Here is a 19,793-nt window from a genome sequence, read left to right as displayed (position 1 = left end):
ATTTTGGTATATTATATTTGACCACTTAAGTAATTCAAAAAGGCTCAGTGCAGATCATCATCTGGAATAAGTCATCATAACAAGTAGAAATCAAGGAAACTGAAAGTCTGTGCTTTGTGAGAGTGCAGCGTCTGTGTCTGCTAGTGCTGCTCAGCTGATACTGCACAGTGGTACACAACATATTGTCATAAATTTCTTGAGCTATTAAGAAAGGAAAAGGAGTCACATCCTCTGTCATTTCCACTACGGCATCTGCTTTTTAGTTTCCTTCCTGCACCTGTCTGCTTATTGCTGCTTCTCAGCCACAGGAATAAGCAGTCGTCATGAGCACTTCACATCTGCAAGAAAGACAGGAAAATACATCTCCAACCTGCCACATTTAACTACTCAGGCCACTAACTTTAGTCTCCTTTACAACAGCCTTTACCCTTTGTCTCAAACTTCTCATTTAATAACTTCCACTGCAAATGCCACAGCAGACACAAAGTTCTTTTTCATCCAACTTAAACCTCACTGGTGGCTGTCTGCCACGGACAGCTACCTCATGTACTTTTGTTGTTTGCCTGGATTCATTAATGGATAGCATCAAAGAAAGTGGAGAATTTATTTTAAAGGAATGAATGTAAATTATTATTATGAAACAAAAGAATAAAAATAAAACACAGAAAATTGCATGTATGTCACAAACAATGCAGAAAGGATATAATTTTGGTGTTACTTTTTAGAACTGGGAGGACTTCAACTTTTGCAGGGAAGTAGAGGTTAGATTAAAACTGAAGTTTTGAATTTCTGAGTCATAATAATGTTTTTCATTCAACTTTTGGTTGATAGAAATGTGGAATCATTATATGCTGGAAAATATTTAACCAGAGTATTGAAAAAGTTTTATGGTGACAATCTGTCTTCATAATGGAGAGGGTGTTTCACCATTGCATTACCAATTGGGTAATTGAAGTATGGGTGTATTGTGAATGCATTATGAATACTTGATGGCTGTGAGAAATGCAGGTCACTTTCCTGTTTTATGTATTTATCTGCCATAAGGGGCTTGGAATATCACAAATCAACATTTAACAATAATTTATTTTATTTATTTATTTTTAAATAATGGGAAACGAGCATTCTCACAAATATAAGGGATTGAATTTCTGCAGTGGCACAGATTTATTTAGTTATTATCTGTACTTGGAGTCTAATTCTTCATTAACTAAAGATGCATAGTGAATGAGGGCAATGATTTTGGTGGGGCTGGGGAGGGAGGGGGAAAGAATGCCTATCTGAAGAAGCAGTAACCATATTCCTGGTTTCAGGCTAAGCTGATTCCTTACAGCAGGGATTTTGGCTACTTCTCTAATACTAAAAGGAAGGAGTGAAGGAAAGCAGGGCAGCTGGGTCCTACTTAAATGAAGGAGGCTCCCTTGAGTCTTGAGCTAGAAATAAGAGAACTACTGACAGTAACCCAAGGAAAGGTGGTTGTACTTCTTCCTTATTGGTTGTTCTCCAATGGCATATGTATTTAAAAATTGAGGTCTCCTGTGACATTTTTCCTGGTTTCTGTTTTCAAGAAGAATGGCTTGCCTCCTTTCAGGAGGCCGTTTCATAATGTAGATTTATATGCAGCTAGTATCTGCTTGCAGGGCTCTGTACTTGTAAGCTCTCTTTCCTGTATCCTCCAAGATACAAAAAATAAATTCAGACATCCAGTATGACAAAAAGCTCTGTTAGCAATGTCAGTGTGGAAAGTATACCAGTAACTTTCCAAGCCATTAAAATATGTCTATGTGTATCTAGGAGAACTGTGTGTTCATTTAAGTTAATCATCAGCTGTCCAAGAACAGCTGGAGCAAACTGCTCCTCTATGTGGGCGTACAGAGCTGAAAAAGCAGTGGATGCAGTATTTTTTGTGGATGGGAGAGAGCAGTCCAGCCAGCGTCGTTTCTCTGTTGCTGCATAGCAAGACTGTTTAGAGACAGAACAGGTCAAAGATGTGGGAAAAAAGTGTAACTTGTCAAGGAAGTGTGAAGGCTGTTAACTTGAGACAATGGTTGGTACAAGTACAATTAGTACTACAGCTATCACATGCCTGGTGTGACTGGGATGATCAAATCTCCTTCAAAAGTTTTCTCTGGGTTTTAGGAAGTGATGGGAACTTGAAATAGGCTTTATGAAAGGATCATCTATATGTTGAAATGAGTTTTGGAAAGGATAATGAGACTGATTTTAGGTACAAAAAAATGTGATACATTGCAGTAAATGTTAAATTTTGACATAATGAGAAGAAACAGTAAAAGGTCTTAGTTATGTTTCACAGACATCTTAAAAAGCATGCTTTATTTTAATCTATGAAAATAAAGTAGACAAAAAAAGATAAAGATAGTGTCTTGCTTTGATCAACGGAGGTTGTGCAGAACAGACAAAATACTCGGTATCTTAGATTCTGAGAGGTGTCTCACCTGTCAGAGGGAAGGTTTATTTTCTGTTATCAATTATTCGTTAGTCATGATTTGGAGATTTTGGATATTCTAGGGGAAATACAAACAGTACAAAGTGTTTTACTGTTGTGTGGTACAGGTTTCTTGGTCTCTTTCTGCCCTTTGCCATGGCAAGGGCTCTGAGGCCACCAGACCTTTATTGCTTTACTCTTACCCTGCCCCAGTCAAGTGTCTTCCAGTGGACTTTCTGGTCTGTACTTGAGTGATTTGACAGTTTTTATAGGTATTATCTGAATAATTTTCATTGTAATGGCACAGTTGTTTTATTTTGTATTGGGTTTGTGTGGCAAGGTTTTGGTAGCAGGGGGCTACAGTGGGGGAGCTCCTATGAGAAGCTGCTAGGAGCTTCCCCCATGTCTGCCAGAGCCAGTGCCAGCCCAGCTCCAGGATGGACCCGCTACTGGCCGAGGCTGAGCCCATCAGTGACAGTGGTAGCGCCTCTGGGATAACATATTTAAGAAGGGGGGAAAAACCTGTACAAGGGCAATTGCAGCCAGAGTGAGGAGTGAGACTATGTGAGAGGCACAGCCCTGCAGGCACCCAGGTCAGTGCAGAAGGAGGCAGGAGGGGATCCAGGTGCCGGAGCAGAGATTCCCCTGCAGCCCGTGGTGAAGCCCATGGTGAGGCAGGCTGTGCCCTGCAGCCCATGGAGGTGAATAGTGGAGCAGATCCCCACCTGCAGCTGTGGAGGACCCCACGCCAGAGCAGGTGGATGCCTGAAGGAGGCTGTGACCCTGAGAAGAACCCATGCTGGAGCTGTCCCCTGGCAATACCTGTGGCCCTGTGGAGAGAGGAGCCCAGGCTGGAGCAGGTTTGCTGGCAGGACCTGTGACCCTGTGGAAGGGACCCATGCTGGAGCAGTCTGTGAAGCACTGCAGCTATGGGAAGGCCTCACATTGGAGAAATTCATGGAGGACTGTTTCCTGTGGGAGGGACCCCAGACTGGAGCAGGGAAGGAGTGTGAGGAGGAAGGAGCAGCAGAAATAATGCGATGAACTGACTGCAACCCCCATTCCTTGTCCCCCTACACAGCTGTGGGGGGAGGAGGTAGAGCAAAAGTAAAGTTAAGCCCAGAAAGAAGGGAGGGGTGGAGGGAAGGTGTTTTTTAAGATTTGGTTTTATTCCTCATTACCCTGCTCTGATTTTATTTGTAATAAATAAAACAGATTTCCCCAAGTTGAGTCTGGTATGCCCATGAGGGGTAATTGGTGAGTGATCTGTCTGTCCTCTTGACCCACAAGACTTCTGCTATATTTTCTCTCCACTGCCCAGCTGAGGAGGGCAGCGATAGAGCGGCTTTGGTGGGCATCTGGCATCCAGCCAGGGTCAACCCACTAGATGTTTCAATAGGTTTATTACTAAACTGTCTCTTTCAGGGTGTTTTTGGGTTTTTTTTTGGTGTGTCGTGTGTCCCCCGTCACCCTCTTCCCCATGTTTCCCCCTCCCCCTCCCTTGTGAATGGCATCTCATTTGAAGCAAAATCATTAACCTTCCAGCTGACATTATGTATATATGTGGACATTAATGAAAGGGGTTTTATATCAAGGTCACTTACAAATACTTAATATAAAATTATAATTACAATTCTTAGCATAAACATGCTGTGTTCTTTGCTGACAGAGGATTTGAAGAAAGGTAGCTTTTAAATTATGTCAGTTATGACAATCTGAACAAATATGTGAACTAGTCATCTCCTTATACATTAGGTGTCTCAAGGGCTGTTGAAACGAAATCTGACATTTCTAAATTAAAAAAACAAAAAAAACCAAACTTGAAAGACAAAAGTAAATAAATTATCAAAATGCAAAACTAAGAGAAATCAGGTCTGCAAACCTGCTTTTTACTGAAAGCATGCTTGCTTGGGAGTTCTGCATAACTTGAGTAAAACATTTGCTAGCAAGTTTTTTAACTGGAATGGCTATATAAAATGGATATTCTGTCAGTAATGACACCACTTCTGTCTGGATTACCTGTCATTTTACCTCTAAAAATAAATATGCTGGAAAGCAAATGCCCCCATTAGTAGGACAAACCTGTAATTTTTTAATGTTAATTAAAACAAAAAGTTTACATTTATTTAAATTTTCTGCAGATAATATTCTATGGTATTTTAATATTTTTTCCAAAGTTTACTATCAGTCTATTGGTATTTGTAGCTGCTTAATCTCAGTCTTTATTTGGAAGTTCCATTTTTTTGGCTATCAGAGCTGTGTTGCACTGCTGAGCCCATTTAGTTGTTCATCCATGGAAAAGCATCTCATTTGCTGAAAGCTGTAAAATTTGAGAGAGAGAAGCTGAAAGTAAAATTGAGAGAATTTAGGGCAGAATATTGGTAGGCAGGTACTAGAAGTACTAGTGAGGGGTAAGAAAAACCAGGTAATTTTTAAGACTGGATACTGGACTGTGGGGAAAGGGGAGAATAGGAAAAGTTTGAAGTAAGTGTTTAGAAGACTGTGGAGGCTGAGAGGTGAGAAAGTGAGAAGAGATAAAGGATCAGTTGAACAGAATAATTAAAAAAAACACAAAACAAAAAAACCCTTTCTGAACAGTTTTAAGTGGTTCTGAGGGCATAGGACATAACTCTGATAAATTCTGGAAAAAATGGGGGAAGATAAAACATTTGTCATTAACTGAATTCAGTAAGAAGTTTCTTGCAAAATCATGAGATTTTTCGCTAATTGTTCATTAACTGAATGAGTTCTCTTTCACCTTTTTTTCTATGAAGAAAAAGCAAAAATAAGATTTTTTTAAAAGGGCTGAGAACTAGAAAACAGGTATTTCAGGAGGCTATGGAATCTTTATGCATGTTGGTTTCTCACCAATAGAGAGTGTGCTTGTAGCTTAGGTTAGATAATTAGGGGTCATAGATAAGAAAAATTCCAGTTGAGACTATTTTGAAGTGAACCAAAACAAAAGCCTTGCTGTTTATATGTTATTAGTAACATGCAAGAATCGTGGTGTGCACAAACTCTTCCTTCTCTAACCCTACTTCTACTTTTTTTTTTTTTCCTGTCAGCTACTAAACAAGAAAAAATATTTCTTCTGTATAGAAGCAATTTAGTATAGCACAGTGATCCCTTCTTATTGTTCTTTTTGTGTTTCTGAAGAGCTGCTTGACCAATTTGCCGGAGATCACACACTGGTAACTAGTGTTTTGTTTTTTGAGGCTACTAATGTTCTTAAAGATGCACAGATACATGGAACAGCAGATGAATCTGTGCTAGGCACACAGATGTCTTTGTGACTGAATTTTGCCTTATGGTGTCCAAAGAATGAGTTACATTACAAGTAGTTTGCTCTACAAATTTAACTTTAGCAGGAAACACCATTGTAAATGATACATTATGCAGGTTTATCTATGGAATGAGAATGAGTTTATAATGCGCATTGGGCTTAGTTTAATTTTGGTTTTTTTTAATCTTTTTTTTCCCTCTTTTTTTTTTTTAACATATAAAAGGAACTCTGAGACAGCAGTAATGGATCACTGAGCTGAACTGCTGTAACTAAAAGTCCTGATATTCTGATTATTTTTTTACCTGGTACTTCTACCTAACTGTCTTTTATAAAAGACTTTTATAGCAACCTGCTGAAACACTGAGCAGAGCCTTTAATTGCAGATACAATGGCTGGTAGTAGAGTGAAAAGCACACTTTTTGATCACAAACAGAACTTTTACCCTGCTGTTGCTATAATAAAATGGTTTTAAGTCTTTATAAAACTCTCTCTTGCATTTATGAGAGCCACGACTTTTGACAGTCCATCTCTAATTTTTTAAGTGCAGTTCCACAGCTTACTGATTTCTAAAGCATTCAATAACCAATTTTTAGAGAACCAGTTGTGTGAAGACTTGTTCAGTCTTACATATGGAACACTTCCTATATGCTTTTGCAATTTATAAGCAGAAAAGTAGTATTTTTTTCACTGAAGAACTAGACATTGTTTTTGTTTATTGACTATGTACTTTAGATATCTGTCCAATAATATACACGTAAGTTACATTGGACTGGTTTTGATAAGTTAGCATGATCAATCCTGCATATGTGAAATGTGGAAAAAAAGTTAAATGAAGCAGGATTTACTATTCCAGTAACAATGAAATGATACAACATTTTCTGATAGAAGAGTTCTTTATGAGTCTTCAGTGGAATGCAGAAATATATTTCTACTGAATAAGTGAAATGCCTAAGTACTCTTTAAAGTGCTACGTTTTATACAGTGATATGAATCTGCTGTTTTCCGCACCTCTATGAATATAATTTCCAGAATGGAAACATTTCTAAATCTAAGCCTTTGTTTACTCAGAGAAATGCAGCACTGCTTCAAGTCATATGAATTCTCTCACCTCTATTTCAAAGTACTTCCTTTATTTTTCCTTTTGAAACTTACTCAGGGAATGGTTTTAACTGCTGCTATTTGCTATTCCTGTTTTTAAACTTTTGCACCTCAAGAGTGGCAGTTTTTCTGATTACTTTCCATTTCCTGAGAAGAAATAGACAGGGAGCTAAACCTGTATGTGAGATCCTGTTCTTCCTGGCATTTTCTCTTTAACTACCTGACAGCATTACTGTAAACTAATGGTTTTCATTTCCCTATTATTTATGTTATAGCTTATTTCTGTGTAAAGTCATGAGTGAAAATCATCTGAGTAGTATGGTCTTACTGTTTATAAGAGTAAACAACTGTATAGGGGATAGCAGATTAGATATCTACATAATTGTAGGGTACTAACTAGTCTGTCTGAAATATCTTCTGAGGATTAATCTGTTTGTCTTTCCACACAAACCCAATACATACATGAATAAATCTAATCTTGGACAAGAAGGATAAAGGTCTTAAAGTTGTCCCTAGGAGACCTTTGGTGGGAGTGCCTTTTCCTTCTTACTCTCGGTGAGCCACCATAAGTACTTACTTAAAGGGTTGTTAAATTGAGAGAAGAATCAGTAGACTTCACTTTATTGGGATTTTACTGCTGCTTTACCTGTTTTTTCACAGAAGTTAGGAGCAGATAAAAGGTGATTAGAGTATAGCACCCTTGTTCAAATCAAAGTGTTTTGTCCAGGAAAAGAGGAGCACTGTGGAGTGAGATGTTGCAGATCCTCAGCTTTTATTTCTACAATTTTAAGATCTGTAAAGGCTCAAAGGCTGAATTTTCTCATAAAAACTTTTGGGCTCTTAAAACATTTCTCTCCTTAGGACAGCATGATGTTTTTAACACTGAAAATTCATCTGGACAAACTTGCTGGGGTGGATCCCCCCCCCCCCCCCCCCTTTCTTCTTAATGTGATATATACTCTGGTTTGCCATTTCTTAAAGAAACATTTGAGATTATTGCTTATTTGCAATGTCGATAATTTTTGTTAGCCTTTTGTTTTCTCATCGTGTAGTATCATCCTTCAGTATTATTGTTGTAACATTGGTTTCCTTATTTCTGTACTATTAGCTAAGTTGTTTAAAGCTAAAAAAAGTGTTCCAGTCTGAACAACCCTTGGATGTTTGAAATTCCTATACCAAGTTCAGGTTTTGCACTTGCCAACTGAGAAAGATTATGGAAGAAGCCTGTCTGGAGTCTGTCCTGTTCACTGATTACAGCATCTCAAGGTACCCAAGTGCTAAAGGGAATCTTCCAAGTGAATTTGTGCTAGAGTTCTTGCAGAATGCAATCAAGAAGCCTCTCGCTGCTTGTGTGTTCAGATTGCCTGCACCTAAACAAAAAAACCCCAAACAACAACAACAAAAAAATGCAAAGAGAAAATGTTATCTTCATATTGCTAATTAGTCGTATGTGCCTATACATGCCTGTCAGGAACTGGCAAAGAACTGATAATTGCTGGCTGAAACTCTTTAACTAATTCCTATTTAACAACCTGCTGACTGAAGGAACTTAAAGCATTGATTATGCAGACAGAGCATTTGTAATGAAAAAGAGGTAGCTCCTGAATAGGAGAAGTAGCACTTTTTATCTGGGCTTTCTTAGAAACCAGATAAAAGATTAACTTACTGTCTTCTACTATTGCATGCTAGTTTTCAGGATAATAATTTAAAATGTACTGGACCATTGACACTTCCTTTTGAGTAGTATTTAATGACTTGCTAAGTGACAGATAGACTGATGAGTTTGAAGGTGCAAAGTGTTGGTTATAAATGGCAATCAGAAATGAGGACAAAATTTGTGGCAAACAGTCTAGCCATTCAAGAAGTAGACTAAGCTCATTGTAGCCCAATCTAATTTCTCAGGACTGGCATAAATTCAGTATTTTTCTGACCTGAAAAGGGCAGCACGTTTTAATTAGCCAAGAAGAGGCAGGATCAGTACTCTGTTCAAATATAAACTGACTTAGACTTAAGTTCTGAAATAACAAACAACACGAACCCATTCAGTTCTGTTCAGTCCTGTTATTTTCATTTCTGTATATTTCATTTCAATTCCCTGCAGGAAGGAGGAAAAAAAAACCCAAACAAAAGTGTCTCTTTAACCCTAACAACCTTGTTTATTTGGCACTGATTTATTTCCTGTAAATTACTTGTCACTAGTTCTTCAGTGATAAAACACTTTGTAGGGCTGCAAACAAATTGAGGGGGGTGGGGGGAGAAGGAAAGAAAAAAGCTGAAATATCTACCCACTGCTCATACTGAGCTTAACTCCATCATTATAGTTTTATGTGAAAGATATGATATGAAAAGATACGAAAATAAACTTGGATTTCTGATCAACATTGGTTGGCAGTCCAGGTTATATAGGAACACATAGCATATTATGTCAGTCACAGAATGACTATGTTTGTTTTATCCTTTAGGAGGAGTTTGCAAGACATAGTTAGCTAAAGTACATGACTGTGTAACAAGATTGACTGTAGCAGAATTAAGGAAATGTTCCTCTTTAAATCACCAAAACAGTTTCTGTTGAATCATGGTTAATAAAGTTTTGGCAGTTCAGTTTCCTTCCTATAGATAGCCTTTCACACATATTGTAACTGTATCAGCATACAAATGACAATATTGATTAATTTAAATCAGCTGGTGATATCTCAGGATAGATATCTGAAGTTACTGTGGGTAAGAAATGTTAAGGGTAATTCATTCTATTAAGTCAGTACCTGTATATGGTACAGAATAGATGGTGGGGTGAGATACAGTGGTAAACTGTGTTCCCTGTAAGGGGGAATCTGCAGGCCACCTTCAATTACGTAGGTTTCCAGCTACTTTAAAGGAGCGCTGTGAAGCCTAGCGATTACTTTGACAGAAAGATGGACCAGCCTTTCCTCAAACCTGTGGACCCTTGCACAATGACTGTAGGAGAGTGTGAGGAACACTTTTGGACAAAACTAATTCAGAAATAAAGCACTAGTATATGTCAAATGGAAATATTATTTTTCTGAACTGTATTATAGTCTACCAAGAGTCAATAAAAATACTACTTTTTTCTTTTAAGCTAACTGTATTTCAGTTTAATAGCTGATTTTTAAAAATTATCGTATTTATGTACTTTTAATTTTTTTCCAGCACCAGGATTGCAGATTGCATTATAGGTCTGTTAATATAATTCTTAGAACATAGTACCTACAGAATTCAAACCTTAGGTAATGAAAATGCTGTACCATTACTGTAAATTATCAAAATTTCTTCTGTGCTCCTTAATACTTATCTTTCAATAGAATATATATAGAATGAGATTGGTTTGAATTAGTTGATAATATAGTTTGATATGCTGGAGTAAAATACATCCTGTGTTGCTCTTCTATTGGTTAGGTAAGCTTTTTTGTATATATCTAGTTGAAGTAAAAAAATAATCAGCTTCAACTATGAAATCCTTCATTTTCAGCACCACAAGTTATATAAAACCTTGCAGCTGAAGCAATCTAATTACATATTTGTAAAAGAAGAGGGTATCTTGTCAATTATTTGGAAACACTTGCATTAATTTCTTCAAGGGCTAGTACTTGCTGACACATTTTCTTATTTTCAGTAAAAGTCTGAACTGGAAACACCGAATGGAGTAAATTTAAACAAAGAATATATGGCTATATAAAGCTATATAATGAAAAAATATTTGCATTTTTTCCTGTTCTATTTCCTTTTTTTTTATTTCATATTTTTTTAATTGTAGATGTCATTAGCTTTGTAGCTAAATTAACTTTGTATTAATGAGACTTTTGGTTAAAAACTAGGTATGTAGTTTATCATTGTGGAAATATTACCAATTCATTACAAATTAAGTCAATTAAATAGATAATTTTATTTTTCTTTACCATGTGCTGTAAAATAAATGTGAATTTGAGGAAGCGAACTATAGTAGGCACTCTTAGAATCAGCGGAAAGATAGTAACATGAATATACTGAATTTCTGTTTATTGTTCATATTTATGTTTTTAATAACTTTATCAGAGAAGAAAGAAATTGATTACTTCTGTGTCTATGCTAAAAAACCCACATAATGTCAGTGTTAACAGATTTACAACTTTAGTTATCCCTCCCAGTGCAGTAAGATTTTTCTGTCTTGCACTTGTAGTGATGAGAACCGGGAAGGATGCATTGATTACTTTTATCAGATTCTAGAAGTCAAGACACTTGGTCACATCTTACCAACACAGTTTCTCTTGTGGTTTACAGACTGTCAGGTGCCAGCCACCCCTTGCCACCCCACTGTGACATGGATTCATGTAGCTCTGAGGAGTTCTATCAGGCTGTTCACCATGCAGAGCAAACCTTCAGAAAGATGGAGAGCTACCTGAAGCAACAGCAGCTCTGTGATGTTATCCTGATTGCTGGGAATCGCAAGATACCTGCTCATAGGTAGGACATAAGCAAAAGATACTGAAATTACAGAAGTAAATGTTTTGGCTATACTTACTTCTCAGGACAGTGCTTTCTGTGGCCTCATATGACTACTTCCTCGTGCTTTAAACACCACAAATGTGAGTGGCTGCAAAAGGTGGTATTTGAAGGTTGGGCCTTTGAAGGTAGGGGGGTTTTTTACACAGATTTCAAAAGTTCAAGTAGCACTCAGCTAGCAAACTTCTCATGAGTGTGCCAGACATTCCTCCCTGCTGTGGTGCTGTTCATATGTGAGAAGAATGGAAATTTCTGAAATGAGATGCTGTACAGCTACACTGAACACAGTGTCATTTTGCCAGCTTAGGATCATGATACTCTGATAAGTCTGTCATACAGAGGGTCTTAGATACTTATAGTAGAATAATACTGAACATTTGCTTCCCATGACCTGTACCTTTGAATGAACTGAAAAGTATCTTTATTATATTTAATGGTAATTATTAATATAAAAATGATAATGACATTATAATTTCTAAAATTCTACACAATTATCTGGTGTTAAGGCAGCCAGTATATATGAAACTGTGCTTGATTTTGGATTGTAATTAGAGCTTAAAGTAGTTACTCTTCATTAAGATTTTGGTCTTAGCTATAACCTTTGATTTGATGCATGCAAATAATAATCCAGTCCTAGGGTTTAGATTAAAATACAGGGAATGCTTATGAGTCTCCAGGTTAGCAAGTCTTTTTGCATTTGAAATCTACATAAGAATGCAAACTAAGGGTGACCTATTCCATACTTGTACCCTGGTTTCTCTGCTGTGGTACGAAATTCAGAGCAAGACTATGGCTCGCCAGCAGAAAAACAAAAAAACCAGCCAACGTATTTCTGAACTCATAAATGAACTTTCTGGTGTAGAGGAATGCTAGAAGGTCATCTTGGCAACTTGAGCCTTAGAAAGTTCCTTCTCCCTAAGTGAAGATGGACTCAGAGATCATTGTTTTTCTGTTGCACAGAAAATGTGACTATTCCATATTACGACTCCCATAATAATAGTTTAAAGGTGCAATAAGCAAGACTGCAAAGCCAACGCTATTGTTCAAATAGTAAAACCAGACAGAAACCTTAATTGATATATTTAAGTTGTCCTAATAGTTGTAATAAATGAGAAAATATCTCCACTTAACAAATGGCAACATTGATCTAGGCAGTTTGCAGCACACGTGAAGCAGTCCACTTAGTTTCAGATTTGTAGCTGTAATAAATGTAGAAATCTTTCCTCTCTTATTTCAGCATTTTTCATTCTAAAGACTTTGTTTCTACACTCCTGTCTTCTAAGAGCTGCTGTTTTTTGTGTTCCTCCCTTGCCTTCATATACTCAGGTTCCCAGATGTCAGCTAAGTCCCCAGTAATTTCTACTCACTGACTTGGCAACTGACACAACTTCTGTGTTCCAGGCTTTTTGCCTCTGTTAAATGGCACTTTATGCACCCCTAGTAGTTGTGTTTTGATGCCATTTTTATCTAAATGGCCAAGATGAGTATACTAAGTACAGAGGGAGTAATATTAAAAGTCAGTCCCTCTGTCCATCCATCTGCATTTACAGTATTCCAGATCTGCAAGATTTGCCTAAAGGTGCCTCCCATCAAAAAGAAAACCAGAGGGATAATAATCTAAGGCCTTCTTGTGTCCAATTTTACATCCCTATACATAACTGAAACTAAATAAAAACATTTTTTTTCAGAAATAATGAGAATTTTGTTGCTCCTTCATGACAGTTACTTGGCCTATTCTTGCTTTTCACACTTTTCAACACAGTTGAGGTAAAAAAAAAAATAAAAAATAAATAAATCAATGTCTGAATGTACATTCTTAAATTGATAGAAAAAATACTTACTAGATACATAGCAATATTCCACAATTGGTATCGTTTGCTCTGTTTAATATGAGTGATATAAAATATACAGTTTCTAGCAGTATATTTTTTGTCTTTTGAATATTTTAGTTAACTGCATAGTTTGTAGAGAAGGAGACAGAGGAAACTGTAAGGTTTTTTATTTTCTCAGTTCATTTCCCCCACTATTTTTAAGACAGCTGTTCATATTTGTGTGCCCACTTTTCAGTAGTAAGTTTAATTTCACATTTTTCATTTCAGTTCTACAGTATATCTAAATTCTTCTGGAGCTGGAAGAATACCTTAATACAACAATTGACCTTGAAATAATAGCCAAAGTCTTACTTGGATTCTCTAATAAACTTTCAGACAACGTTACATTTATTTATTTACTTTGCTGTGGTCTGCAGTCAAAAGAATAAATCTCAAAGAACTGGCAAAACCAGCTGTTGAACTATGTAAAATTGAAAATTCTACAGAATAAACTAAAATTTTGTCTGACAAGGTAAAAGAAAGGGTGTTCTGAATTTCCTGGTTTTGTTGGGGTTTTTTGTTTGTTTGTTTTTAAATTGTGTTTATGTTGTTTTAGACAGATATGGCTGGAAAAGCACAAAGCTGTTTATTTTTACTGTGGCCATTATGATCCCAGAATATAACTTAATTTGGAAGAGACCTCCTAAAGTCTGATTCTGTGTCTTTATGATCAGACAGTCTGATATCCTCACTGTCTTTAGTGACCATATATGTGGCTTCTTGGCAAATTTGCTCCATGACTCTCTCAGTGAGGCAAACCAGTCTATAGTTACCCACATCTTTCTTCTGAGGATGGACATGGAAACTGACTTTTTTATTCTTCAGAAACCTCCTGCAATTATCATAATCTGGTAAAGATAAGGAAAGTGGCCTTTCAGTGATATCGTTGAGCTACCTCAACCATTGCTTCTTGAATGTATCTGCTCTGGTGTCAAGGACTTGTGTATGTCCAATTCTGTTAAGAGCAGCCTAGGTACATCTTCCTCTATTGTGAGTGCTACCTCACAGATCCTGCCACTAGGCACAGGGGCTTGAGAGGCCTGAAGAAGACCATGCTAAAAAAGAAAAAAAAAAAAAAAAAAGACTCAGGCACAGAATGCTTTATTGAACAGTGGACAAAATTTTCCCATGTTCTTCTTTTGTTGCCAAGGTTAATTACAGAAGCCTTTCTTTTCCATCACATCCCTTGATGATTTCATCTGCACCTGACCTTTGGGCTTCCCTAATTCCATTTTTGCATGTTGGGGCAATGTCTCTGTATTTCTGCCAGGTCATTCATCCCTGCTTTCATCTTCTGTGTACTCCCTTCTTGCATTTGACTTTAATCAGGAGTCACTTCTGATGTCCAGGGTTGTAATTTGCTGTTCATTTTACTAACTTCTCTCAGGATCTGTTGTCTTAAATTCCATTGTCTCATGGTCACTGCAACCAAGTTTGCCATCAGATTTCACAGGTCCTTTTATTTTTTTCCCCCAGATTTGTAATAAGCAGGTCCAGAAAAGTGCCTCCTCTAAGAGTATTACAAAGTAGACTAGGTAATACTCATTTTGCATTCCTGAGAACATAAAAAAAGCCTGCTTGCAAAGGCTTGCATGATCATATTTGTGGAGTTTTAAAATGCGATACTACATGACAAGTTTGGTAGAGCATTCCCTGTACAAAGTTTATAAAATCTTGTCCTAGATAAAATGAACTTACATTTTAAAATCCAATTAAAACATATTATAAGCCATGGCTTATATTGAATATGCTACAAATTAATAAATACAAAATACTCAAAATTATTGCCTAAAAATTATGGTTCTTACATATTTTCTCTTCTTTTTAATATAAAAATTTTAAAAAAATTCAATAGATTCAATATGCTAAAATATAGTACAATAAGAATCACTTTCAGAAAACCAGGGCAAAACTTTGTGTATGTTTCAATTAAAAGTACAAAATTATATTTTTCTTCATTTTCCTCTGATTTAGAACAAATCAAAACAAAACAATATCAAAACCAATGAAAGAAAAGTGTTTTATGTAATAATGTAGTCTCGATGTCTCTATTTCTATAAAAGTAAAAATTCAGTTAAGAAATGCCAGTATACTGCATCGAATGAAGTGAAAGTCACCAAAAATCGTTACAGTGCCAGTGGCTCTTGTGCATCTCTCCAGATCCCTCCACAGTTCATTATCTCTGTGTCATTTCTGGTTTCATTCCTGACAGGACTTGCTCTTTTTCCCCCTCTTCTGCAATCACATATTTTGATTCTGTCTTTTGATGATCTATTTAAAAAACTTCCTCTGGAGGAGGAGTTACTGCTGTGCCATAAGATATCTAAAAGCTGGTACTTTTATAGAAAGAATGTCAGGTAAGCTCTGGTCATAGCCTGAATGCTGCCAAGTTAATTTTGGTAATTGGTGTTGGTTTTTTTGGGTTTGAGTTCTTGTTGTTTTTTTGATTTTTAGTTGGTTTTCTTTTTTTTTTACCTTTTTAATTCTCACAAAAAAATTAGGAGAAAATCAAATTAGAAGGAAGATCATACAACGTAATCACTGAGCTCTGCTTCCCCATTTGGAGATGCCATGCCAAACTCTCAGCCTTATTATAGCTGCCTTTCACTGTTTGGGTGACTCAAACAACTTTAAAGTTACAATGTGTTTATGCTTTTTGTTGGCTCCTGAACATCGCATTTGTCTAATCTCATCTTCCATTAAACAGCTTACAGGTGTAGTCTTTCACATGAAGGAATAGCAAAAGGAAGTACAAGCCAACTAAGTATTGTAATGATGAGCAAGTAACCAAAAATGGTACTGGGAAAGTAGGAAAACAGTTGTAGAAGGCATTTTAGAGGGGAAAGTAGCTGACATTTAAATAAATTTGAAAAATTAAGTAAACCTCTTTTTTTTTGTTACTTTGCTGTAACATATATAGGTAACAATAAAATATAAAAATGTAAAATACCTTAAAGAGAGGGAAATGCTAAAATAAAAATTTCCCTTTCATTCTGTTAAATGTTACACTATTAACAGTCCAACCTAATTTTAAAGCATTATGAACGTGCCAGTTTGTAGTTTTTCCATTCACTCTGGAGATATATGCTGTATGTATTTTTCTCATTTTCTGTACCTCTTATTTAGAGTAGAAAGTCTTTCAGACAAGAAACATATGGTAACTTGGCAGTGCCTGAAATAGAAGGAACTCGGGTATTGCTGTTACAAAACAAATGAATAAAAACAGCCCACTGTAATTGACACTTCCTTCTTCTATCCAGGTTACAATCAGCCACATGCAGTTGTATCTAAAAATCTAACTAGACTGCAGCTGGTGTCACCTGTAACAAAAAAACACTGGGATGTAAAAGGTATTCAGGATTATAGTGACATGATCAGAGCACCAATTATTTCCAAGGTATAAGAAAATTCTTAAGCAATAATTAATAATCATGAATTTTAGCATGAAATTAAAAATACATATTTGCCATAAATAATTTGGTTGTTTTGAGTGAAGGCAACTCACTTATATTGCACTGTTTTTAAATATTACATTTGAAATGGGGTATTCTTCAGCTGCTGAATAAACATCAAACATGCTGTAAAGGAAACAGCGAAAGTCAATGCAGATGATAGACAGACCTCTAAGATTTGCACTGGAGAGTTCATTAGAATTTCCAGCTGGGATTGTTATAGGCAGCTTTAAAGTCAGACTAAGGTTTAAGCCATGTTAGATTCTGACTAGGAATGGTGCACAAAGCAATACAGGAACTCCGTGCTGGGGGCGGGGGGGGGGGGGGGGGGAGAAGAAAAGTGATAAAAGCATAGAATTTAACTATCCCTGTTCAGTTAAAATGTTTGCTTATAACAGAGACTGAATTACAATAAAACAGAAAATTCAGTAAAAACAGAAAAAGCAAAAAATGTACAAGAGTTACATCCTCAACTTGCAATTCTGACTTTCATTGTGCTTGGTGAGAACCCAACTGTGAATGAAAAGAAACCAAGAAATCTACTTTTGTTGTTGTTTTAATATTGTCAGGTATAGTTGAGTTTATAATGAGAAATCTGAGTTCTTTATTTTCTCTTTCCTCTTAATAATAAAGAAACATAGGCATTTGTGTTACTGATACTCAAGGTAAGGGTTAGGGGGGGACTTTTACCATGGTGGAAAAGGTAGCATAGAATGGTTAGACAATTAGCACTTACATATAAAACAAAGAAATACTGTAAAATGGCTACACTAATCTTTCTACAAGTGTTTGGGTGAAAAATTTCTTTCCACACAAAATTAAAATTTTTCATCATAAATACTGAAATGAATTCAACTGAAGCCTTTTTTTTTTTAATGCTTAACTCTGAAGTAGTGCAGCTTTTATTTATTATTATCCTAGTAAATTTATGAAAACTCTTTCAACAAACTTTATGTTCTCTCCTGTGGTTCTCTAAGGAGAGGGACCATTTCTTTCAATGTATTGTGAATACTACTGTAGAGACATGAAGTTTAAGAAGAAAACCAATATCAATTAAGTGAAAAGAATGAAGGGATGATGTTAAGCTGAAAGGAGAGATGAAAAGACAAAGAACTAGGCAGAGCAGGAAATACAGTTTAAAGACAGGGGGTGAAAGAATGAAAATGCACACCATACAGTCCTCAGATTCAGCTTGTTTTCTTGCATTAGTCTGTAACAGATGCTGGCGGAAAGCACGCAGTATAAGCAGTACAGCTGCCCTATTTTCATTCCCAGATATCTGTAATTAAGGTTTGAGGAACTTCCCGTGACAAACATTGCATCTAAACTGTGGTGTTAAACACAACCTACTGATCATGAGTTTAAAAACAAATTATTCAAGTAGTATAGCTGGGTCAGAACAACAATACCACAAGCTCCTGCTATCAGAGGGAAAGCAGCAAGGCAATTTAGATAAGCTTTCAATATTAACCTTGATTGATAATTTTTTTGTTTGTTTGTTTGCTTTTAAGATAAACAGTATTTCCTGATACTGAGAATGTCATTAGTATTTTCACAGGAATTTCTGTGATTTCCACAAGGAACTCTTTGTGAGTTATCTGTACCTTTCGAAGCCATAAAACATCTTAAGTTCACATAGTTGAGTATATTCCAGTTAAAGATTTTGCACATGCAAAAATGGGCCTTGAGTTTTGAAGACCGTTTCTGAGAATATGAAGTTGGTTATTCAGTTGAGTTCTGGTTTGGAAAGGGCCATGTGTCTAATCTCATTGTAATCAATGGAGACCTGTAGCTTAAGTTACTTAACCCCTCTGTCTGATTGTAGTGTGTTGACCTTGACTAGTTGGCAGTTGTCCACCAAGCCATTCTATCACTTTGCCTCCTCATCAGAACAAGGGGATGGAATTAAAATATGGAAAAGTTCATGGGTTGAGACAAAGATAGGGAGATTGCTTACCAGTTGCCATCATGTGCAAACCAGACTTGACTTAGGGGAAATGAATTTAATATAATACTAGTTAATACAGAGTAGGATAATTAGAAATTAAACCAAAACCACCTTCCCCCTACCTATCCCTTCTCCTCAGGTTCAGCTTCACTTCTGACTCTTATGTCTCCTCTCCATGAGTGGTGCAGGGGGAAGAGGAATGGGGGTTGTGGTCAGTTCATCACATGTTGTCTCTGCCACTCCTTCTCCTCACACTTTTCCCCCAATCCAGCATGGGGTCTTTCCCACAGAAGACAGTCCTTCACTAACTTCTACAGTGTGGGCTTATCCCATGAGCTGTAGTACTTCACGAACTGCTCCAGTGTGGGTCTTTTCCACAGGGGGCAGTCCATCAGGAATGGACTGTTTCAGCATGACTTCTGTGGGCCACAGGTCCAGGCAGAAAACCTGCTCCTGCATGGGCTCCTCTCCATGGGCCACACCTCCTCTCAGGAGCCTGCTCCAGCATGTGATCTACACTGGCTGCAGGTTCTTTCAGGGCACATCCACCAACTGCAGCATAGGATCCTCCACAGGCTGCAGGGTGGATATCTCCTCCAGTGTGGTCTCCTTTCCTCCTCTGTTCCAGGAGCTGCAAGGGGACAGCCTGCTTCAGCCTGGTCTGAATCTCTGCTCCAGTGTGCCTGGAGCACCTCTTCTCCCCTCTTCTTCTCTTACCTTGGTGTCTGCAGGGCTGTTTCTCTCACATTTTCTCATTCCTCTCTCACAGCTACTGTTGCATAACATTACCTTTTATTAAATATTCTCCAAGAGTTACAGGAAACAGGGTTTCATCAGGCTGGAGGGCAGTCACCAGTGGGGTTCTCCAGGGCTCAGTTTTAGGGACAGCGCTCTTTAATGTTTTTATAAATTATCTGGATGCAGAAGTCAAATGTATATTAAGTAAGGTTGCTGATGATACTAAATTAAGAGGAGCTGTGGACTCCCTCAAGGGTAGAGAGGCCTTACAGAGAGTTCTGGATAAACCATAGAGCTGGTCAATCACCAGCTGTATGACACTGAACAAGAGCAAGTGCTGGATTCTCCACCTAGGATGGGATGATGCTAGTTATATATACAAATTCAGGAATGACATCTGGACACCAGCTCTGTTTAAGGAGATCAGGGGTTTGGTTTGATGGCAAGCTGAGTATGAGTCAGC

At 37.1% G+C, this 19,793-nt stretch overlaps 1 protein-coding gene across 4 annotated transcripts in view; it reads left to right on the top strand.

Moving 5' to 3' along the window:
• KLHL1 (kelch like family member 1) overlaps positions 1–19,793 on the top strand; it is a 240,184-nt gene that overhangs the window by 52,099 nt on the left and 168,292 nt on the right. For 3 of the 4 annotated variants that reach the window (XR_008820324.1, XM_056329292.1, XM_056329294.1), the window contains exon 2: positions 11,100–11,282. The exons of the other annotated variant lie outside the window; for it this stretch is intronic. Coding sequence is in view for 2 of the 3 variants with exons in the window: in XM_056329292.1 (XP_056185267.1) it covers positions 11,100–11,282 (183 nt within the window). In the remaining variant the exon portion in view is untranslated. The remainder of the gene's footprint in view (positions 1–11,099; positions 11,283–19,793) is intronic. 4 annotated transcript variants of the gene reach the window in all.

The sequence above is a fragment of the Falco biarmicus genome, chromosome 2, assembly GCF_023638135.1.
Source record: "Falco biarmicus isolate bFalBia1 chromosome 2, bFalBia1.pri, whole genome shotgun sequence".
Classification (NCBI taxonomy): Eukaryota; Metazoa; Chordata; class Aves; order Falconiformes; family Falconidae; genus Falco; species Falco biarmicus.
This window is presented reverse-complemented; position numbering and strand designations above follow the sequence as displayed.